General features: G+C 38.8%; 1 protein-coding gene across 2 annotated transcripts; it reads right to left on the reverse strand.

Annotated features, from left to right (window-relative positions):
• Positions 1 to 1,578: 1,578 nt before the first annotated feature.
• LOC106592095 (NACHT, LRR and PYD domains-containing protein 1 homolog) lies at positions 1,579 to 22,981 on the reverse strand. 2 transcript variants are annotated; one of them, XM_045716343.1, is made up of 11 exons: positions 22,896 to 22,981; positions 14,098 to 14,287; positions 11,106 to 11,149; positions 9,098 to 9,135; positions 8,557 to 8,621; positions 8,210 to 8,424; positions 7,766 to 8,025; positions 7,380 to 7,514; positions 3,893 to 4,025; positions 3,787 to 3,816; positions 1,579 to 3,366 (listed from the first exon to the last, which is right to left on the reverse strand). In XM_045716343.1, exons 2-11 carry the CDS (start codon positions 14,211 to 14,213, stop codon positions 3,032 to 3,034), a joined length of 1,371 nt encoding a protein of 456 aa, XP_045572299.1. In that variant the 5' UTR covers positions 14,214 to 14,287; positions 22,896 to 22,981; the 3' UTR covers positions 1,579 to 3,031. The 2 variants fall into 2 exon arrangements, with proteins under 2 accessions (XP_045572299.1, XP_045572300.1); XM_045716344.1 differs by lacking the exon at positions 14,098 to 14,287 and having other exon boundaries at positions 22,896 to 22,945.
• Between the last annotated feature and the right edge of the window lie 1,595 nt (positions 22,982 to 24,576).

Consider the following 24,576-nt stretch of genomic DNA (forward strand, 5'->3'; position numbering starts at 1 on the left):
TAGTCATCAGAGGCCAGTTATAGGAGGCTAAAGTAGACACGGGGAGTTTTGACCAGGATGGGAGTAGCTTTGTCTAGAATGATGCTGTTGGCGTCCTCAGGGAAGTTCCAGATGAATACAAAGCTGTGAATCAAATGGGTGAAAACTTTACCACTACATTCTTTTGGTAGTTGACAGTAAATGAAAATGTGGATTGGTTTAATTACATCATTGGATTAATGACATCTATTATAATCAACAGAGATTCATGAGTGAAACCGGGGATGCAGTAAAGGGGTTCTCTGACCAATTATCCGCCACCTCCCTCATGACCTGGTAAAATAGACTGACTCTCGATATGTTATTGGCAGAAAAGGGCGGGGTATGTAGAATGATTGGGGTTCATTGCTGTACGGTTATTTTTCTAATAAACACAGCTCCAGACGGATCAGTGTTGTAATCACTGTGTTGTGGGCTGCTTTCACCTGTATGATTGTGTTTGTATTGTGTGGTTGTTGTTTGGTCCCTTGTGCGAGAGGTCTCATTTCCAGGGTTCTGGAGAGATCGATAACGGAGCAGATGGTGAGATACGGACCGATTCCAAGTTCAGACCAGTGGGACGACAAATATCTACCGCCGAGCCTGGTGGAGGATTCATTCAATTATGAAGAGCCCATGTTAGATGAGACCATCTTTAGTGTTTAGGAAGACTGTTTCTTTCAATGAAGGTCATAACAAAAATCCTAATCCGAAGAGTTATGATTGGAGGTGGCTTCGAACAGTCATCGATAAGTATGTGTTGACAGTAAATGCATTTGTTTTCTTTGATGTCCTGAATTAGTTTGATTTTGTGTGATATTTCTGAATCCAATAAAGATAGATGTGTTATAGTGTATGTGAAATATTTAGCCAATAGGGAGGACTGTAATGGAAATTATATGATTAAAGGTTTGACTAAATGATTTCACTCAGAAACCATATAACCTGTTGAAATGTATTAGAAATTATAAGGCTATAATAAGGTGTTAAAGAGTATAATCCAATGCTGTGTGTGAGTAGATTTTTAAGACTAGGACACTGTTACTACTTCAAAATGAGCAGGGCAGAGTTGACAAGACGACCTTGGGAAAGGAACAGGAGAAGAGGCCTCCCTAAGTTAGGGAGAGAAACAACGGCCTGAGAACGGCTTAGCTGGCAGGAGATTAGAAGACAGGTTGCAAGGTTTGATAATGAATGTATGCGTACTATGGAAAAATACAGCCGCCTAAAGCGGGGTGGAGTTCTCTACTGATGCGAGTTCATTTGGGTGTGTGTGTGTTAATATAAAAGGCTTTGTGCATTGTATGGATTTTAGCACTCTCATAAATAAACGTTTTGACCATTGTTGGCTGGGTCTCCATCTGCTTCATTCAACCAGAATCTCACACACTCTGGTGGGGCAGACTGAGTAGTTTAATTGAAGTTCGGTTTAAGAACATTGATAACTTAATTCCCGTAACAGTTTTATACTCCGTAAAAGATAGAAAAAAATATTACAACAAATGTTATGGTTATACTCAAATATATTGATTAATAAAAAAAACTTCTTTATGGAAAAAATGTTTCAAAATTGTATTTTATTTATTATGATATTATGAATTGAAATGGAGTTGTCACATATGCAGTTATCTAAAATATATGGGAATGTCTGCTCAATCCAAATTTACAACCAACTAATTGCAGCACTACCACAAAAATGGAGTCGGCAAGTGGAAAAGGGAGACGGTAGGGAACTTGTTTGCCTGCCATACATTAAAGATACAAATTGGCTGAAAGGAACTAGCATAAATGGAAAAATATACCAGTTTCATCATAGGACAAAAATGTTGACAGCTGCGCCATACAGGTTGCAAAATAACAGGGAGGAGAATTTCGATGTACCAATTCCATGGCATATGGTTAATGAACTGGTACAAAAACTACACTTGACTCAACAGTTTTCAATATAAATGATTATATACATTTCTTGCCACCAACAGAATACTATATATATATATATAGGGCAACAATACAACAATCTCAGCTCTGTAGATTTTGTTGTGAAGAGACAGAATCAATAGATCATTTATTCTGGTATTGCCCCGATGTAGCTAGTTTCTGCTCACAGGTTCAGGAACGGTTAAAAAAAAATCACGTGCTTAAAGTTAACCTTACAAATAGCAGTGTTGGGTGATTTGGAAAGACACAGTCAGTCAATTAATAACATAATAATAATACCCGCATAATAATACCTGCAGGAAAGGTTTTCATCTTTAGCTCACAATCTGTGGATACCATACAATTAGAAAGGTTCAAACATTTTGTAAAACATCACATCCCAATTAAAAAATATATGGCACATGGAAATGTATGTGTAGCAAAAAAGCTGAAATAAAACTATGATATTTGTCCTCTGAAGAGGGTGGTGGAGGATTGTTGTTGCTTTTTTTACCAAGATTTACAGCCCAGTCAGATCAGGGGTGTATTAATTAGTCACCCACCGTAGCACAACGTTTTGCAACAAAATAGTAGTTTCTTTGGGACAAATTCAGGTAGTATTGATTTAGGATCAGGTCTGTTTCCTGGGTGAATACACCCCGTGGTGTTGAATAGGAGTGTTGATCTAGGATCAGGTCTGTTTCCTAGTGAATACACCCCTTGGTGTTGAATAGGAGTGTTGATCTAGGATCAGGTCTGTTTCCTAGTGAATACACCCCATGGTGTTGAATAGGAGTGTTGATCTAGGATCAGGTCTGTTTCCTAGTGAATACACCCCATGGTGTTGAATAGGAGGGTTGATCTAGGATCAGGTCTGTTTCCTAGTGAATACACCCCATGGTGTTGATTAGGAGGGTTGATCTCGGATCAGGTCTCCCCGGTCCAAATGATTCCAATTATTATATGCAATGTTTTTACACAACACTGTGTCTCCATAACATTTGTACAGTTATTTTTGTATTTTGTACCCCAACACTGTTACTATCCATTCTACCATTAGGTTGGTACCCCAACACTGTTACTATCCATTCTACCATTAGGTTGGTACCCCAACACTGTTGATCTGAAGCAGTGAACAAAGACATTGGTCCAGCTCCCCAAGAAGGTTGATCATCCTGGAACATGACTCATTTCCTTTTCTCAACATCATGTCGATGATGTCACGTGCCTTCTCTGTCCTCTCAGCTATCACCTTCACTGACTCCATTTCCTCCTGGTTGATGACTGTGTGTTGCAGGAGTACGTCCAGCAGTTCATTCAGGACAGGTCCTGATACTCGTTTCACAAACTCTGTCCGTACAGAACGCAGCTGCTGCTCTGCGGAACCAGTCAGACTGCTCTCAGTCGGACCTCCTGCCCCCAACACAGCACCTGAGAGAGTCAGGTTACAAAATAACTACATTTGAACATTTACATTTCAGTCATTTAGAAGCAGACTTCTTTCAAAGTGACCGACAAAAGTCTAAATTGCATTATTGAATCTTTGCATTGAGACCCTATTCTCGAACAATAACGACATGCATCAATGAACACATCACACCATTACTGTTTCATTCATATTCAGTTTCACAGAAAAACAGTCTGGGGCATTCAGAACCAAGCTAATCTACATCAAGTCCTGGAGGAGATGTCATTGGGGCATTCAGAACCAGGTTAATCTACATCAAGTCCTGGAGGAGATGTCATTGTTCTTGAAGACAGTCTTTTATAATCAGGACTAGTCCAGGTCCTACAGTAAACCATGTTGACTGGCCCTCAAGTCATTGGTTTGTATCTCTCATGTTTACTTACTAGTTGAATGGGTTTCAGTGATGTATTCATCTGAAAGAAACAAAAATAGGTTATATCACTCTAAATAGCATCTGTCAGAAAATAAGTTATTGACATATTCTCCTACCTGTTCGTAGCATATCTCTCCATGCTATCCTCTCATCATCCCCAATTAACTCCATCTCAATGTCAACCCCTGTGTTTCCCATAATCATCTTACAACAGCTTGGTGTGGTGTCTGCAGGTAACAGCTGAATCTTCTGTAGAAGGCCATATGGTGCAATGGTTGCGACAACAGACAGAGAGAGAGAGAAAGGGTGAAATATAATTATATTCCAGTTATTCATATTGTCATGACTCTCCTGGCTGAGGATCCAAGGCCTAAGATCAGCTTGGCAAATGGCTGACAGATAGCCAGACCCCACAGGAGAGGAGATGGGGGAGTTGGGCCAGTTTTGACACCTTAAATAAATAAAATCTCTTTCCTGCTCTTCAGTGCCAACCAAAAGGCTCCTGCAACCAGGACATCCCGTGGTCATTTTTATGGCAGTTTGTAACTTGCAGAATCCTTCCAAGGTCGAACCCACCAGAGGTGGACTGTCATGACTCTCCTGGCTGAGGATCCAAGGGCTCAGATCAGCTTGGCAAATGGCTGACAGATAGCCAGACCTCTTTCCCAGAGGAAGGCCGGTTATGACACCTTAACACCCGGTCATAAATTAGGCAGGAGGGAAATCTCCCTCTTGCTCTTCAGTACTAACCAAAGGAATGCCTTTGTTTTCCAGGAAACTTTTTCCGCCAAAACTATAAAAATGTCAGAAAAAGTTAATATTGGAACAATATTTAAACGATAGAAATGTGGTGGGGATCTAAAGAATAATCATGTCATATTGTTTTATTATTTTGTGATGTCAATAAAAACTGTATAATGAAAATAATGTAACTTGAAGAGCTTTCACACTGTGCATGTCAGGTTTACATCCTTTACGTTGTGTAGGAAATATGAAGAACGATGAAACTATTTTTGTTAAGATAGGAATGTGATTTTCGTTTTCTAAGGAGATCATCGTTTTTCATGTCCGTTGCACATAAAACTAAACGACGCCCCCAAATGAGGTCAGAAGACTGTGTCATTGTGATGGAACCGCCCCTTTGGCCAGAGTGCTTAACCTGTTAGGGCTAGGGGGCAGCATTTGCACGTCTGGATAAAAAAATGTACCCGATTTAATCTGGTTACTAATCCTACCCAGTAACTAGAATATGCATATACTTATTATATATGGATAGAAAACACTCTAAAGTTTCTAAAACTGTTTGAATGGTGTCTGTGAGTATAACAGAACTCATTTGGCAGGCAAAACCCTGAGACATTTTCTGACAGGAAGTGGATGCCTGATGTGTTGTATTGACTTTAAACCTATCCCATTGAAAAACACAGGGGCTGAGGAATATTTTGGCACTTCCTATTGCTTCCACTAGATGTCACCAGCCTTTACAAAGTGTTTTGAGTCTTCTGGAGGGAGATCTGACCGAACAAGAGCCATGGAACGATGATGTCCCATTAGACACCTGGCGCGCGAGTTCATGTTGGGTACCCTCGTTCCAATACGTTATAAAAGAGTATGCATTCGTCCACCTTGAATATTATTCATGTTCTGGTTAAAAAAGGCCCTAATGATTTATGCTATACAACGTTTGACATGTTTGAACGAACGGAAATATATTTTTTCCCCTCGTTCATGACGAGAAGTCCGGCTGGCTTACATCATGTGCTAACGAGACGGAGATTTTTGGACATAAATGATGAGCTTTTTTAACAAAACTACATTCGTTATGGACCTGTGATACCTGGAAGTGACATCTGATGAAGAGAATCAAAGGTAATGGATTATTTACATAGTATTTTCGATTTTAGATCTCCCCAACATGACGTCTAGTCTGTATCGCAACGCGTATTTTTCTGGGCGCAGTGCTCAGATTATTGCAAAGTGTGATTTCCCAGTAAGGTTATTTTTAAATCTGGCAAGTTGATTGCGTTCAAGAGATGTAAATCTATAATTCTTTAAATGACAATATAATATTTTACCAATGTTTTCTAATTTTAATTATTTAATTTGTGACGCTGACTTGACTGCCGGTTATTGGAGGGAAACGATTTCCTCAACATCAATGCCATAGTAAAACGCTGTTTTTGGATATAAATATGAACTTGATAGAACTAAAAATGCATGCATTGTCTAACATAATGTCCTAGGAGTGTCATCTGATGGAGATTGTAAAAGGTTAGTGCATCATTTTAGCTGGTTTTATGGTTTTGGTGACCCTGTCTTTGACTTGACAAAACATTACACACAACTCTTGTAAATGTACTGTCCTAACATACTCTAAATTTATGCTTTCGCCGTAAAACCTTTTTGAAATCGTAAAACGTGGTTAGATTAAGGAGATGTTTATCTTTCAAATGATGTAACATAGTTGTATTTTTGAAAAATTTGAATTTTGACATTTATTTGGATTCAAATTTGCCGCTCTTGAAATGCACCTGCTGTTGATGGAGTGCACCACGGGTGGCACGCTAGCGTCCCACCTAGCCCATAGAGGTTAAAGGGAATGACTAATAATTAACATATGGGACCAGCAGATGGACAGCTGAATGTTACAAAAATGGTTGGAAACTATGAAAAACCAACACGAGGTGAGAAGATAACCTCCACTACGAGTCCAGAAACATTCAGTCTGCAGCTGTAACATGTAAAAGTAGTCTTAGAACTTTGACTAAAAGACACGAGGTGGGAAGGAAGAAATCCCATCTCAGACAATCACAGGTCTGCTCTATTTGAACAACTACCAGAGAAGCTCTACAACTAAGAAGGACATTGTGACCTCTGGTGGACAAGCTGAGAATTACGTCGAAGCGTGAACTACAACTACCCCAACAATTAGAAGACTTGATTGGTTAAAACAGAGAGACAACAAACAAAGACATCTACGCCTAAATACGTATATACATTGCATTACATTGCTTGGAGTGCTAAGTACTCTGATTACTGACTACTAGTTTCCAAATGTATCCAAGCGTTGACTCTCTATATCTCTCCCTCTATTTTTCTCCATCCCCTTTCCATTGTGCAACAAGCCGTCATATCGTTTCAGTCCACTAGGGACTTTTCATCTCATGTAAGTGTGTATGTGTATTATTATTTAGTTAGTTAGTAAATAAATAATTAAATAAATTGGTGAAGTACTGAATGATCAGAAAAGGCTTGGGTTCTTGCAGATTCAAGAGGTCTGCGACGTTCAGAATGAGACTGATATGAGGTAATGATTGATAAGTGACTAATCGAGAGGTGTGTGTGTGTGTGTGTGTGTGTGTGTGTGTGTGTGTGTATATATATATATCGTCTTGAGTTTAATTCAGGAGATGGTAACTCGTGAAACAACTTCTTCCGTGGTGCCCCAGGTTCCTAATGAGTTAATTGTTAAATAATTCAACTTTTTGTAATTTTTTAAATCGGGTAACAATTAATTGATTCAATAAATAAGTCATCATATTAATGATAGTCATGACATATACAATATGACAGATTCATGTCCTCAGCCTGCTAAAACTGTACCTCTGGATTGACGGAAGTGGAGAGGGGATTCTTGAGTGCAAACCAATTGTTCAGCTTTAAGGACCCATTTGGACTTGACAGGAGAAATTCAGAATATCCTTGGGACAGCTGACCTTTCTCCCGTTCCTGAACAGCCTACAAAATGAGCAATGTAGTAGTCAGTCAGAACAATGTAGTCCCATAACTCACACAACTTGCAGCTAACTGAGATACAATATAAACTATGACCAACATTTGTATTACACTGTACTAATGAATGTTCCAACAGAAATAGATTTCTCACAGAGCTGCATGTTGTCTTGGTAATCTAGAGATTTTCAACAAACTATCAGCTTTCCTTCAGTAAGTTTCAACTTACTGTTGTCACTTCAATGATAGTGCCTCACCTCTTTCTGACTGGAGTTTCTGAGGAGCAGGTACAGCCTTGAAATGACTGTTGACCTTTTTACTGCCAAATAGAGGATCACGTCACAGTGGACATCTACGTTCCAACAGGCGATATATTTCAGTACAACAGAGGCCGATGAGAACTTGGGATGGAGAATCTTAGCATGGAATCTGGTGACCTCATGCACTTTCCCAAAAGACACTCCATGTTCCTCTACATGAAGAATCTTCATCTCATTCCTCAGGGAAGGGTTGGTCCCTGAACAACACAATAAAAAGGAGAGAGACAAATATTGTATTATTCATCCAACTAAAACACAAAGAATATGCAGTACCAGATCACATTAAACTCAAACTCCCAAAATAGTTAATTCATTAATTCAGGAAGTGAAATTCAGTTACATGGAAATGTCTTTCTGAATACTATTTCTATATGGTTTTACCTAAACAGACAAAGTGTGGCAGATGAACTTCCTCCAGTTCACCTAACTCCATAGTGATGTCCAGCAATGGACCACCTTGTGTGTACTGCATGTCTTTCAGAAGTTGACTGTAGGGTTCCCAGTTCCTGAAGTGATACTTCAGAATGACATCTCTCTCACATAGCCAGCGGAGCCCAGACACTGTGCACTCATAACTCCCTTTGGGTGTCCTGTGCCTGAGGGCAACAACAAGATATGGTAGAGAGGGTCAATGGTCAAATGGAGAGGTTGGATTAGAAGACTATTCCCAAAGGTAATGGGGAAATACACTAGCAGGTGGAATGAAATGTTAAAAGTAGTTATTTTACCTGAACATTGTCACTCCCTGGACAGTGGAAGTCAAGGGTTCAATCTGAAGTCTGTGTGTGGAGTCCTGAATAAGGACAAGCATGTCAGTAATACATATGGGGCCTGTTTCCTGGACACAGATTGAGTCTAGTGCTGGACTAAAAAGCATGCTCAATGGAAGTTTCAATAGAAAGTTATTTAAGGTCCAGGAATAGACTCAATGTGTCCAGGAAACTGGCCAATTAAACCAAAGTAACTAATCTAATGTATTTATTAAATGTTGCATGGAATGCTGGTGATTTATCAATTAAACTGTCTAATGACAAAATATGACAACAGCTAAAATCCTGCATGACTACAAGCAGAACACAGGACTGTCTATATCCCAGTATGAATGGTTGGTCAGTACACACCTGGCTTTGAGACTGTGTTTATATTACTAAAGCAGAACACAGGACTGTCTATATCCCAGTATGAATGGTTGGTCAGTACACACCTGGCTTTGAGACTGTGCCTGACTCCTGCAGGTATGTAAAAGTAAGAATTGACATTATGACTTACCTCAACATGGTCACAAGTCTTACAGCTCTGAGGAATCCCTGAAGCCAAAAGTATTTGTTATTTTAAAAATGGACAATCTTACGTAATAATGAATTAATAAATAGACTTGTAATAAAAATGAATATAAGTGAGCAAGTCTTCCCAACTGTCTTGGTGTGTTTTGACCATGATAGTTTGTTGTTGATGTGGACACCAAGGAACTCGAAGCTCTCAACCTGCTCCACCGTCGATGAGAATGGGGGCGTGCTCGGTCCTCTTTTTCCTGTAGTCCACAATCATCTCCTTTGTCTTGATCACGTTGAGGGAGAGGTTGTTGGCCTGGCACCACACTGGCAGGTCTCTGACCTCCTCCCTATAGGCCGTCTCATCGTTGTCTCAGATCAGGCACTGTTGTGTCATCAGCAAACTTAACGATGGTGTTGGAGTCGTGCCTGGCCATGCAGTCGTGGGTGAACAGGGAGTACAGGAGGGGACTGAGCACGCACCCCTGAGGGGAACCGGTGTTGAGGATCAGCATGGCAGCTGTGTTGTTGACTACCCTTACCATCTGGGGGCGACCGTCAGGAAGTCCAGGATCCAGTTGCAGAGGGAGGTGTTTGGTCCCAGGGTCCTTAGCTTAGTGATGAGCTTTGTGGGCACTATGGTGTTGAACGCTGAGCTGTAGTCAATGAATAGCATTCTCACATAGCTGTTCCTTTTGTCCAGGTGGGCAAGGGCAGTGTGGAGTGCAATAGAGAGATTGTGTCATCTGTGGATCTGTTGGGGCGGTATGCGAATTGGAGTGGGTCTCGGGATTCCGGGATGATGGTGTTGATGTGAGCCATGACCAGCCTTTCAAAGCACTTCATGGCTACCGACGTGAGTGCTAAGGGGCAGTAGTTATTTAGGCAGGTTAACTTCGCCTTCTTGGGCACAGGGACAAGTGTGGTGTGCTTGAAACATGTGGGTATTACAGACTCGATCAGTGCAGACATTTGCCAGTTGGTCTACACATGCTCTGAGTACACGCTCTGGTAATCCGTCTGGCACAGCGGCCTTGTGAATGTTGACCTGTTTAAAGGTCTTGCTCACATCGGTTACGGAGAGCGTGATCACAGTCATCCGGAACAGCTGGTGCTCTCATGCATGCTTCATTGTTGCTTGCCTCGAAGCGAGCAAAAAAGGCATGTAGCTCGTCTGGTAGGCTTGCGTCACTGGGCAGCTCGCAGCTGGGTTTCCCTTTGTAGTCCGGAACGTCAGAGCCGGGGAGAGATTAGTTTAGTCCTGTATTGAACTTTGCCTGTTTGATGGTTAGTCTAGATTTATAAGTTCGGAAGTGTCCTGCTCTTGAAAGCGGCAGCTCTAGCCTTTAGCTCGGTGCGGATGTTGCCTGTAATTCATGGCTTCTGGTTGGGATATGTACATACAGTCACTGTGGGGACGACGTCCTCAATGCACTTATTGATGAAGCCGGTGACTGAGGTGGTGTACAACTCAATGCCATTGGATGAATCATGGAACATATTAGCATACCATAATCTGACATTAGTGTTATATTAATTCATGTTTGTGGAAGCAGGAAACAACATCGTTCTGGTCCATGTTTTGTAGATGTTGGGGGCCTGATTTCTGGTAGATCCTAGGATAAGAGCTTAAAGGTAGAGTCAGCTAAATTATGTTGTACGAGCAGCACCACAGATATTGCGATGAGCAAGATGCCTGACTTAACTCTCACAGTCACACACAGTATCTGCCCATGTGCAAGGGTTCTCTTCACTCGCTTACAGAGTGTTAGCCACGGGACCAAAACAGCGGAGAAGTTTAGCCTTGCGCTCCAACACTCTTAGTTGTTGTAGAAATTGACCCACTATGCTGTTTACTTTGTGCATCTACGTCATATTGCTGACTCTACCTTTAAGTTTGTTTTGACCAAATAGATCATGATTGTGTTCCTTGACTGGGACTCAACTATAATGAATGCTTTAAAACTATTTTCATTTTTAAACAATTTAAATCAGTTAACACTCACATTTCTCAGGTCCAGACTTGATACAACTCTCTCCACCATGGTCTCTGGTGTTGGTAAAGCAGAAGGATAGACTGTGAATAAACTAAATACAACTTAAAGGCTTTATATTGTATACATACAGTGATAAGAAATACAAAGGGTGTCAGAACAGCTCCCTATGCAGGGTGCTTTGCCAAATGTGACATAACCCACTATGTCAACTTCCATAAAGTGATAGTGACATTACAGGTGACATTTAATTAGGCAAGTCAGTTCAGAACATATTCTTATTTACAGTGATGGCCTACACCGGCCACTACCCAAACGCGCTACTTTTTTTTCAGCCAGAGCCTGCAAAGCCACGATTCAGCTTTTTACCGCCTTCTGAGACCCTATGGCAGCCGTAGGAAGTGTCACGGGACAGCTAAGATCCTCACTCTTCAATAAACAGAGACAAGAAGAACGACACCTTGTCAGACAGGCCACTTCCTGCATGAAACCTTCTCAGTTTTTTGCCTGCCAAATGAGTTCTGTTATACTCACTAATAAGTATATGCATATTCTAGTTACTGGGTAGGAGTGGTAACCAGATTAAATCGGGTACGTTTTTTATCCAGCCGTGTCAATACTGCCCCCTATCCTAAACAGGTTAACAATCTAAACACACAGGCCAAAGTTTGTATCACAACTAAAGTAGAATAACTAACTAAATTAATCATATAGGACTTCCTGTTTCTTTGTTAACTGCTCAACACAGAATAGCCGCATGTGAACACTGCCTCAAATCATTAAGGAAATATCCTTATTTTATTATATATTTTATTTAGCTATTTTCAATTGTATTCTTCATTCTATAATATAAAATAATGCCAACAAAATTCTAAGCAAACCTTGTCTGCTAAATGAACTAGTGTATCCCACAGCCATTTACAACTCAGAGTATGCTATTCTGTTCTTCTGAAATACTCTACATTTTCTTCATATCATGTTTCTTTAGACCCGTCTAATATAAATAATGGATTTATTGTGGTGGTGTTGACTATATTACATGGATTTATTAGACATTTTAAAAATGTAGATGTTCCAAAGGTCTGAAACAGTTGCTTGTAGGCTGTGTGTGGAAGACAGGAGATGCTAAACGTGTTTCTGTTAATTAACGGTCAATTACCGTGAGACAGACAGTTATATGCTTGACAATCACCTGCTGACAAAATGTCATGACCGTCACAGCCCTAACTACATGTTATGTAATTTGGAAATACTTCTCTTAAATTAGTTGTTTAAAATAAGTGGTTGGTGTGTGTGTGTGTGTGTGTGTGTGTGTGTGTGTGTGTGTGTGTGTGTGGGATAAATATAGTTGAAGTCGGAAGTTTACATACACTTAGGTTGGAGTCATTTAAAACTCGTTTTTCAACCACTCCACAAATTTCTTGTTAACAAACTATAGTTTTGGCAAGCCGGTTAGGACATCTACTTTGTGCATGACACAAGTTATTTTTCCAACAATTGTTTACAGACAGATTATTTCACTTATAATTCACTGTATCACAATTCCAGTGGGTCAGAAGTTTACATACACTAAGTTGACTGTGCCTTTAAACAGCTTGGACAATTCCAGAAAATGATGTCATGGCTTTAGAAGCCTCTGATAGGCTAATTTACATAATTTGAGTCAATTGGAGGTGTACCTGTGGATGTATTTGAAGGCCTACCTTCAAACTCAGTGCCTCCTTGCTTGACATCATGGGAAAATCTAAAGAAATCAGCCAAGACATCAGAAAAAAAAAATTGTAGACCTCCACAAGTCTAGTTCACCCTTGGGAGCAATTTCCAAACGCCTGAAGGTACCACGTTCATCTGTACAAACAATAGTACACAAGTATAAACACCATGGGACCACGCAGCCGTCATACAGCTCAGGAAGGAGACGCGTTCTGTCTCCTAGAGATGAATGTACATTGGCGCAAAAAGTGCAAATCAATCCCAGAACAGCAAACGACCTTGTGAAGATGCTGGAGGAAACAGGTACAAAAGTATCTATATCCACAGTAAAACGAGTCCTATATCAACATAACCTGAAAGGCCGCTCAGCAAGGAAGAAGCCACTGCTCCAAAACCGCCATTAAAAAGCCAGACTATGGTTTGCAACTGCACATGGGGACAAAGATTGTACTTTTTGGAGAAATGTCCTCTGGTCTGATGAAACAAAAATAGAGCTGTTTGGCCATAATGACCATTGTTATGTTTGGAGGAAAAAGGGGGAGGCTTGCAAGCCGAAGAACACCATCCCAACTGTGAAGCCCGGGGTGGCAGCATCATGTTGTGGGGGTGCTTTGCTGCAGGAGTGACTGGTGCACTTCACAAAATAGATGGCATCATGAGGTAGGAAACTTAAGTGGATATATTGAAGCAACATCTCAAGACATCAGTCAGGAAGTTCAAGCTTGGTCGCAAATGGGTCTTCCAAATGGACAATGACCCCACGCATTCTTCCAAAGTTGTGGCAAAATGGCTTAAGGACAACAAAGTCAAGGTATTGGAGTGGCCATCACAAAGCTCTGACGTCAATCCTATAGAACATTTGTGGGCAGAACTGAAAAAGTGTGAGCGAGCAAGGAGGCCTACAAACCTGACTCAGTTACACCAGTTCTGTCAGGAGGAATGGGCCAAAATTCACCCAACTTATTGTGGGAAGCTACCTGAAACGTTTTACCCAAGTGAAACTATTTAAAAAGGCAATGCTACCAAATACTAATTGAGTGTATGTAAACTTCTGACCCACTGGGAATGTGGTGAAAGAAATAAAAGCTGAAATAAATCATTCTCCCTACTATTATTCTGACATTTCACATTCTTAAAATAAAGTGGTGATCCTAACAGACCTAAGACAGGGAATTTTTACTAGGATTAAATGTCAGGAATTGTGAAAAACTGAGTTTAAATGTGTTTGGCTAAGGTGTATGTAAACTTCCGACTTCAACTGTATATATTAAATTTACAACTGAACTCTTACCTCGTAGAACTGGTGTCTTGAGGCAAACTATTTATAGAGGCATTGGCCCGCTCTCTCTCAGAATACCTCCTCTTAGAGGCAATTCCTCTCTCCTCGCTCTCCCCAGACAGACTCATTTTAGAGGCAGTGGTCCCCTTCTCTCTCTCTCCCCAGAGAAACTTGTTTTAGATGTAAGTCACAGCTCACTCAGCTACAATATGAAATAACAGATTAACAGTCAATATTTCTGAAAATTGTTGGAAGTACCATTAACAATGACAAGACGTTCACTGTCCGTGGTCACAGAGTTCACACAACGACATCACCTGCTAAAGGAAATGACCTCGATAACAGCATTTGTCAGTTAAAATGTAACAACCAGAGGTTGGAACTTTAATTATTTTCCAATTGTTTCGTTCTTAACAGAACCATACATTTTCCCACTCTTTAGACGAGCAAAATTACATTCTGAACCGGTTCAAACCCCCCCAAAAAAGTAACTGTTTATATCGTTCCTTTTTTAAACCTCTGAAATCACTCTATTTGTATTTTTATTTAGCTCTACGTTAAATGACTTCACCAATCGGTGCAGAGAGAGCAGCTTGCTATGGAGCGGGCAAGATATTTAAATGCATTGGACTGTGTTGGGCGCGAGATGAGACTGACATTTAGAGTGAGGGGATGTTGGAGGAGGAGGCTGGGGCTTGAAGCGCTGGGCATCTTGGTTGTTATGTCACGCTATTTATAAAAAAAATTAAAAAAGCAATATATTAATATGGTTTTTGAACACTATTTATTTACAATCACAACTGGTAATCACCACCTTCCCACTTGGTTATGAACACAGCATAATGCCCGATGTCCATCAGATGTATATGAGGTTTTGTTTTGCTGGATGTTTAGCCAGGTTATGAAGGCAGCATAATGTCCACCAGATGTATATGAGGTTTTGTTTTGCTGGATGTCTAGCCAGGTTATGAACACAGCATAATGTCCACCAGATGTATATGAGGTTTTGTTTTGCTGGATGTCTAGCCAGGTTATGAACACAGCATAATGTCCACCAGATGTATATGAGGTTTTGTTTTGCTGGATGTTTAGCCAGGTTATGAACACAGCATAATGTCCACCAGATGTATATGAGGTTTTGTTTTGCTGGATGTCTAGCCAGGTTATGAACGCAGCATAATGTCCACCAGATGTATATGAGGTTTTGTTTTGCTGGATGTCTAGCCAGGTTATGAACACAGCATAATGTCCACCAGATGTATATGAGGTTTTGTTTTGCTGGATGTTTAGCCAGGTTATATACGCAGCATAATGCCCGATGTCCACCAGATGTATATGAGGTTTTGTTTTGCCGGAGGTCTAGCCAGCATTTTCCATAGCTGACACACGTGTGCTTTGCTTTTCAACTCGCTAAAAGCTAGCTAGGTGGAGTCTGTGTGTATTCTTCCATTTGTACCACCGCACGGTAAAGCAACGCACATGTTTAAGATATTGAATTCATGCAGTACACAGAACACACCACAGCCTAGTGCGGCATCCCCAACGTAGCGTTGTGGAACGCAAAGAGTTTGATGCATCTGGTGGACGTGAGGCGAGTACGTTTGATTGAGCCTGAGCTGGGGTGTATTCATTAGTGCACAATGTAGAAAACCATAATAAAAACGGTCTGCAAAGGAAAACGTTCTGCAACAAAAAACTAGAGTTTCTATTAGACAAATTCAGGTAGGTCGCTCTCCGTTTTGTTCTGTTTACTGAAAAGGCCCACGGCTTGAGTTCACATGAGGTGCGATCAGATTATCTCCACCTGCACACTGGCTGGTGGGGTTTGCATTAAAGACGAATGGTGTGTGCTGACAATCATTGAACACATCGGCTCAAGTTAAATCGAGTGCACCTGAAGTGAGCAGAACGGACAACCGCCTTTCTGATCTGTTTAACCAGAAAGCTCCCAATCTAAACGTTTAACACGTCATTCAGCCCTATAATATATTATATTAAACTACCGGTACGTCATTCAGCCCTATAATATATTATATTAAACTACCGGTAGTTCATTCAACCCTATATTATATTATATTATATTAAACTACCGGTACTTCTTTCAGCCCTATAATATATCATATTAAACTACCGGTACTTCATTCAGCCCTATAATATATTATATTAAACTACCGGTACTTCATTCAGCCCTATAATATATTATATTAAACTACCGGTAGTTCATTCAACCCTATAATATATTATATTATATTAAACTACCGGTAGTTAATTCAGCCCTATATTATATTAAACTACCGGTACTTCATTCAGCCCTATAATATATTAAACTACCGGTACGTCATTTAGCCCTATAATATATTATATTCAACTACCGGTACTTCATTCAGCCCTATATTATATTATATTAAACTACCGGTACTTCATTTAGCCCTATATTATATTAAACTACCGGTACGTCATTCAGCCCTATAATAATATATTATATTAAACTACTGGTAGTTCATTCAGCCCTATATTATATTATATTATATTAAACTACCGGTAGTTAATTCAGCCCTATATTATATTAAACTACCGGTACTTCATTTAGCCCTATAATATATTATATTATATTAAACTACCGGTACTTCATTCAGCCATATAATATATTAAACTACCGGTACGTCATTTAGCCCTATAATATATTATATTAAACTACCGGTACTTCATTCAGCCCTATATTATATTATATTAAACTACCGGTACTTCATTCAGCCCTATAATATATTATATTATATTAAACTACCGGTACTTCATTCAGCCCTATAATATATTATATTAAACTACCGGTACTTCATTCAGCCCTATAATATATTATATTAAACTACCGGTACTTCATTCAGCCCTATAATATATTATATTAAACTACCGGTACTTCATTCAGCCCTATAATATATTATATTAAACTACCGGTACTTCATTCAGCCCTATAATATATTATATTAAACTACCGGTACTTCATTTAGCCCTATATTTAACTACCGGTACTTCATTTAGCCCTATATTTAACTACCGGTACTTCATTCAGCCCTATATTTAACTACCGGTACTTCATTCAGCCCTATATTATATTAAACTACCGGTACTTCATTCAGCCCTATATTATAATATATTATATTAAACTACCGGTACTTCATTCAGCCCTATATTTAACTACCGGTACTTCATTCAGCCCTATATTATATTATATTAAACTACCGGTACGTCATTCAGCCCTATAATATATTATATTAAACTACCGGTACGTCATTCAGCCCTATAATATATTATATTAAACTACCGGTACGTCATTCAGCCCTATAATATATTATATTAAACTACCGGTACGTCATTCAGCCCTATAATATATTATATTAAACTACCGGTACTTCATTCAGCCCTATAATATATTATATTAAACTACCGGTACGTCATTCAGCCCTATAATATATTATATTAAACTACCGGTACGTCATTCAGCCCTATAATATATTATATTAAACTACCGGTACGTCATTCAGCCCTATAATATATTATGTTAAACTACCGGTACGTCATTCAGCCCTATATTATATTATATTAAACTACCGGTACGTCATTCAGCCCTATAATATATTATATTAAACTACCGGTACTTCATTCAGCCCTATAATATATTATATTAAACTACCGGTACTTCATTCAGCCCTATAATATATTATATTAAACTACCGGTACTTCATTCAGCCCTATATTATATTAAACGACCGGTAGTTCATTTAGCCCTATATTATATTAAACTACCGGTAGTTCATTTAGCCCTATATTATATTATATTAAACTACCGGTAGTTCATTTAGCCCTATATTATATTAAACTACCGGTAGTTCATTTAGCCCTATATTATATTATATTATATTAAACTACCGGTAGTTCATTTAGCCCTATATTATATTAAACTACCGGTAGTTCATTTAGCCCTATATTATATTATATTAAACTACCGGTAGTTCATTTAGCCCTATATTATATTATATTAAACTACCGGTAGTTCATTTAGCCCTATATTATATTATATTATATTAAACTACCGGTACTTCATTCAGCCCTATATTATATTAAACTACCGGTAGTTCATTTAGCCCTATATTATATTAAACTACCGGTAGTTCATTTAGCCCTATATTATATTAAACTACCGGTACTTCATTCAGCCCTATATTATATTAAACTACCGGTACTTCATTCAGCCCTATATTTAACTACCGGTACTTCATTCAGCCCTATATTATATTATATTAAACTACCGGTACGTCATTCAGCCCTATAATATATTATATTAAACTACCGGTACGTCATTCAGCCCTATAATATATTATATTAAACTACCGGTACGTCATTCAGCCCTATAATATATTATATTAAACTACCGGTACGTCATTCAGCCCTATAATATATTATATTAAACTACCGGTACTTCATTCAGCCCTATAATATATTATATTAAACTACCGGTACTTCATTCAGCCCTATATTATATTATATTAAACTACCGGTACGTCATTCAGCCCTATAATATATTATATTAAACTACCGGTACGTCATTCAGCCCTATAATATATTATGTTAAACTACCGGTACGTCATTCAGCCCTATAATATATTATATTAAACTACCGGTACGTCATTCAGCCCTATAATATATTATATTAAACTACCGGTACTTCATTCAGCCCTATAATATATTATATTAAACTACCGGTACTTCATTCAGCCCTATAATATATTATATTAAACTACCGGTACTTCATTCAGCCCTATAATATATTATATTAAACTACCGGTACTTCATTCAGCCCTATAATATATTATATTAAACTACCGGTACTTCATTCAGCCCTATATTATATTAAACGACCGGTAGTTCATCTAGCCCTATATTATATTAAACTAGCAGTAGTTCATTTAGCCCTATATTATATTATATTAAACTACCGGTAGTTCATTTAGCCCTATATTATATTATATTAAACTACCGGTAGTTCATTTAGCCCTATATTATATTATATTAAACTACCGGTAGTTCATTTAGCCCTATATTATATTAAACTACCGGTAGTTCATTTAGCCCTATATTATATTATATTAAACTACCGGTAGTTCATTTAGCCCTATATTATATTAAACTACCGGTAGTTCATTTAGCCCTATATTATATTATATTATATTAAACTACCGGTAGTTCATTTAGCCCTATATTATATTATATTAAACTACCGGTACTTCATTCAGCCCTATAATATATTATATTATATTAAACTACCGGTACTTCATTCAGCCCTATAATATATTATATTATATTAAACTACCGGTACTTCATTCAGCCCTATAATATATTATATTAAACTACCGGTACTTCATTCAGCCCTATATTATATTAAACGACCGGTAGTTCATTTAGCCCTATATTATATTAAACTACCGGTAGTTCATTTAGCCCTATATTATATTAAACTACCGGTAGTTCATTTAGCCCTATATTATATTAAACTACCGGTAGTTCATTTAGCCCTATATTATATTAAACTACCGGTAGTTCATTTAGCCCTATATTATATTTAACTACCAGTATTTCATTTAGCCCTATATTATATTAAACTACCGGTAGTTCATTTAGCCCTATATTATATTTAATATTTAACTACCGGTAGTTCATTTAGCCCTATATTATATTTAATATTTAACTACCGGTAGTTCATTTAGCCCTATATTATATTTAACTACCGGTAGTTCATTTAGCCCTATATTATATTAAACTACCGGTAGTTCATTTAGCCCTATATTATATTAAACTACCGGTAGTTCATTTAGCCCTATATTATATTACATTAAACTACCGGTAGTTCATTTAGCCCTATATTATATTACATTAAACTACCGGTAGTTCATTTAGCCCTATATTATATTTCATATTAAACTACCGGTAGTTCATTTAGCCCTATATTATATTTCATATTTAACTACCGGTAGTTCATTTAGCCCTATATTATATTTCATATTTAACTACCGGTAGTTCATTTAGCCCTATATTATATTTAACTACCGGTAGTTCATTTAGCCCTATATTATATTTAACTACCGGTAGTTCATTCAGCCCTATATTATATTACATTAAACTACCGGTAGTTCATTCAGCCCTATATTATATTACATTAACTACCGGTAGTTCATTCAGCCCTATATTATATTACATTAAACTACCGGTAGTTCATTTAGCCCTATATTATATTACATTAAACTACCGGTAGTTCATTTAGCCCTATATTATATTACATTAAACTACCGGTAGTTCATTTAGCCCTATATTATATTACATTAAACTACCGGTAGTTCATTTAGCCCTATATTATATTACATTAAACTACCGGTAGTTCATTTAGCCCTATATTATATTACATTAAACTACCGGTAGTTCATTTAGCCCTATATTATATTACATTAAACTACCGGTAGTTCATTTAGCCCTATATTATATTACATTAAACTACCGGTAGTTCATTTAGCCCTATATTATATTACATTAAACTACCGGTACTACATTTAGCCCTATATTATATTAAACTACCGGTACTACATTTAGCCCTATATTATATTAAACTACCGGTACTACATTTAGCCCTATATTATATTAAACTACCGGTAGTTCATTTAGCCCTATATTATATTAAACTACCGGTAGTTCATTTAGCCCTATATTATATTAAACTACCAGTACTTCATTTAGCCCTATATTATATTAAACTACCGGTACTTCATTTAGCCCTATATTATATTAAACTACCGGTAGTTCATTTAGCCCTATATTATATTTAACTACCGGTAGTTCATTTAGCCCTATATTATATTAAACTACCGGTAGTTCATTTAGCCCTATATTATATTAAACTACCGGTAGTTCATTTAGCCCTATATTATATTAAACTACCGGTAGTTCATTTAGCCCTATATTATATTAAACTACCGGTAGTTCATTTAGCCCTATATTATATTAAACTGCCGGTAGTTCATTTAGCCCTATATTATATTTAACTGCCGGTAGTTCATTTAGCCCTATATTATATTAAACTACCGGTGTGGGAGAAAAGCAGACGTGCTGAAGGAAGGAAAGACATAAATACATTAGCTATGGGAAGAGAAGACTAACATCTGGTCCTAAGTAGAGATAACAGGATGTTAGGGACCACACAACGGCCAGGCAAGCTAAATGTATGGCCGGATGGATGAACCCAAGCTAAGTAAACAAGGCCCGGATATACTTAGAGATAATCACACGGGAAAGGATGACAGTAACACAACCATTATTTTTTGATACCAACATGAGGAGATTTCAGCCACCGTTATGTTAGAATTGAAAGCAGATGTGGGCGTTATCCTCAGATATGGGCGTTATCCATAGTGTTGAAAGACAATGGTGGCGGAAAACATAAGAGAAATGACTTCATTTACATAAAGGATGGACCTATGTATTGTATGTGTATAAAAGCAGAGCCGGGGCCTGAGGAAGGCAGTTGTTTCCGCGGACCGGCTCGGCTTTACTACTCTGTATTAAAGTCTATATTGAATTTACAAGTTCTTGTAAGAGTGTTATTCTTAAGACAATTTTCCACGACACCGGTAGTTCATTTAGCCCTATAATATATTATATTATATTTAACTACCGGTAGTTCATTTTCCTTTTGTTGCACATCACTTTTACTTGGTTGACTTCATGAGAGACTTTTCTTATTTTACGGTCCATGGTCACAAACAATTAAGACAGCCCAATCTGTTGTTTGATTTAAAAAGGATCCCCATTAGCTGACTCCATAACAGCTAGTCTACCTGGTTGGATCCCCATTAGCTGACTCCTTAACAACAACTAGTCTTCCTGGGGTCAACACACACAACTGACAAAGACTTTACATTGAAAGATGGTAGTAGACATTATAAACGTTTTACCAAGTAGACGTTACAGACCGTTAAAATAGCTGACAGCTATTTATTCCTAACCCTTTAAGAGAACAGTGTACACACACACACACACACACACACACACACTTTCGTTTCTTGTTCTGGTTTAGTAGTAGCCTAAAAGGAGAAACCGTTCCCAAAACGTTTCAGAACGACAACGAGAGTTTCTATTGGATAATTCAGGTTGGTCCTTCCTCGTATCGTTGAGTAAATTAACCCATACACCGATTGGATTCACGCCCGGTGCACCGAGACTTGAATTCATGAGAAAATGGTGTGACGACAACGATTCAACATGTGCTTTAAACAATGAGCACCGGGGCGGCGCACCAACAGCGACCCAAAACGGACCACCGCCTTTCTGATCTGCGTCACCAGAAAGCTTTTCCCAACATAAACTTTGATTTAGCCATCGTTTACATAGTTTTACGTCACTTTTACTTGACGAAACGGACTAGTTTCTTTAGCGACAGCTTTACTAAGAATTACAATGTTCGTCTTCTTCCTGGAAAGTGAAAGAACAGTTTCGACTGGATCATGCGTAATTATTATAATGTGCTGTCAATCGCCTATAATAATAATACCACATCTCAAAGACAAAAACAAAACGTTATATTGATTAGGTTAATCAATATAGGAATCAGCATAAGCCTAACACGATCATTATTGAAAGTTGAAATCAGTATTGTATAACTTTATAATTCTGCGGATGTTTTACCACCTAAATCACCTTTCTCTTGAATAGTCTAACTTCTCTAAAACACTTTTCTATGTTAAATTGTAAAAGAACGCTACAGTACAAACCTCAGAAACGTTTTTCTTTGACCGACCGTGTCCATTTCTTCCTCTATTTCCGTATAAATGTACTTCCTATTTCAACACAGTGGGCGGGTTCAACAGGTATAGGTTTATATTATATGTTTATATTTATGTCATGTAAAGTCTTCATACACTTAATGCAGGTGTTCAGCCCACAACTTCATATTCTATCTGGTAAGAATTGTTTTTCTTAAATGTTTTATTTTATGATATCATTAAGTGATGTTCTGCAGTGCTACCAGGAGAGGGCAGTGTGACAACAACAATGTTTGGCAGAAAGATGCCAAACGGTCATATCTGTGTTGTTGTGGTCAATCAATAAATCAATTACATGTATTTATAAAGCCCTTTTTACATCAACAACAGAGTGCTGTCACAAAGTGCTTATACAGAAACCCAGCCTAAAACCCCAAACAGCAAGCAATGCAGATGTAGAAGCACGGTGGATAGGAAGAAACCTAGAGAGGAACCAGGCTATGAGGGGTGGAGATTAGAAACCTAGAGAGGAACCAGGCTCTGAGGGGTGGAGATTAGAAACCTAGAGAGGAACCAGGCTCTGAGGGGTGGGCTAGTCCTCTTCTGGCTGTGCTGGGTGGAGATTAGAAACCTAGAGAGGAACCAGGCTATGAGGGGTGGGCTAGTCCTCTTCTGGCTGTGCTGGGTGGAGATTAGAAACCTAGAGAGGAACCAGGCTATGAGGGGTGGGCCAGTCCTCTTCTGGCTGTGCCTGGTGGAGATTAGAAACCTAGAGAGGAACCAGGCTCTGAGGGGTGGGCTAGTCCTCTTCTGGCTGTGCCTGGTGGAGGTTAGAAACCTAGAGAGGAACCAGGCTCTGAGGGGTGGGCTAGTCCTCTTCTGGCTGTGCCTGGTGGAGGTTAGAAACCTAGAAAGGAACCAGGCTCTGAGGGGTGGAACAGTCCTCTTCTGGCTGTGCCTGGTGGAGATTAGAAACCTAGAGAGGAACCAGGCTCTGAGAGGTGGACCAGTCCTCTTCTGGCTGTGCCGGGTGGAGATTAGAAACCTAGAGAGGAACCAGGCTCTGAGGGGTGGAGATTAGAAACCTAGAGAGGAACCAGGCTCTGAGGGGTGGAGATTAGAAACCTAGAGAGGAACCAGACTCTGAGGGGTGGAGATTAGAAACCTAGAGAGGAACCAGGCTCTGAGAGGTGGGCTAGTCCTCTTCTGGCTGTGCTGGGTGGAGATTAGAAACCTAGAGAGGAACCAGGCTCTGAGAGGTGGGCTAGTCCTCTTCTGGCTGTGCTGGGTTGCGATTAGAAACCTAGAGAGGAACCAGGCTCTGAGGGGTGGCCAGTCCTCTTCTGGCTGTGCTGGGTGGAGATTAGAAATCTAGAGAGGAACCAGGCTCTGAGGGGTGGCCAGTCCTCTTCTGGCTGTGCTGGGTGGAGATAAGAGTAAAAGGCCATTTCAGACCAGATTGTTCTTTAAGATGTTCAAACATTCATAGATGACCAGCAGGTCCCGTATGGCTCAGTTGGTAGAGCATGGTGTTTGCAACGCCAGGGTTGTGGGTTCGATTCCCACGGGGGGGCCAGTGCGGAGAAAACAAAATTATGAAATGTATGCATTCACTACTGTAAGTCACTCTGGATAAGAGTGTCTGCTAAATGACTAAAATGTAAAAGCTACATTAAACTAATCACACTTA

This window comes from Salmo salar, chromosome ssa04 (genome assembly GCF_905237065.1).
Source record: "Salmo salar chromosome ssa04, Ssal_v3.1, whole genome shotgun sequence".
Classification (NCBI taxonomy): domain Eukaryota; kingdom Metazoa; phylum Chordata; class Actinopteri; order Salmoniformes; family Salmonidae; genus Salmo; species Salmo salar.

Coding starts and splice junctions, on each gene's coding strand:
- LOC106592095 (XM_045716343.1), bottom strand. CDS start 14,213: ATGAGTCTGTCTGGGGAGAGCGAGGAGAGAGGAATTGCCTCTAAGAGG. Junction 8,622..9,097: donor AGACTTGTGACCATGTTGAG/GTAAGTCATAAT, acceptor GTCCTTATTCAG/GACTCCACACACAGACTTCA. Junction 8,026..8,209: donor GCCACACTTTGTCTGTTTAG/GTAAAACCATAT, acceptor TGTGTTGTTCAG/GGACCAACCCTTCCCTGAGG.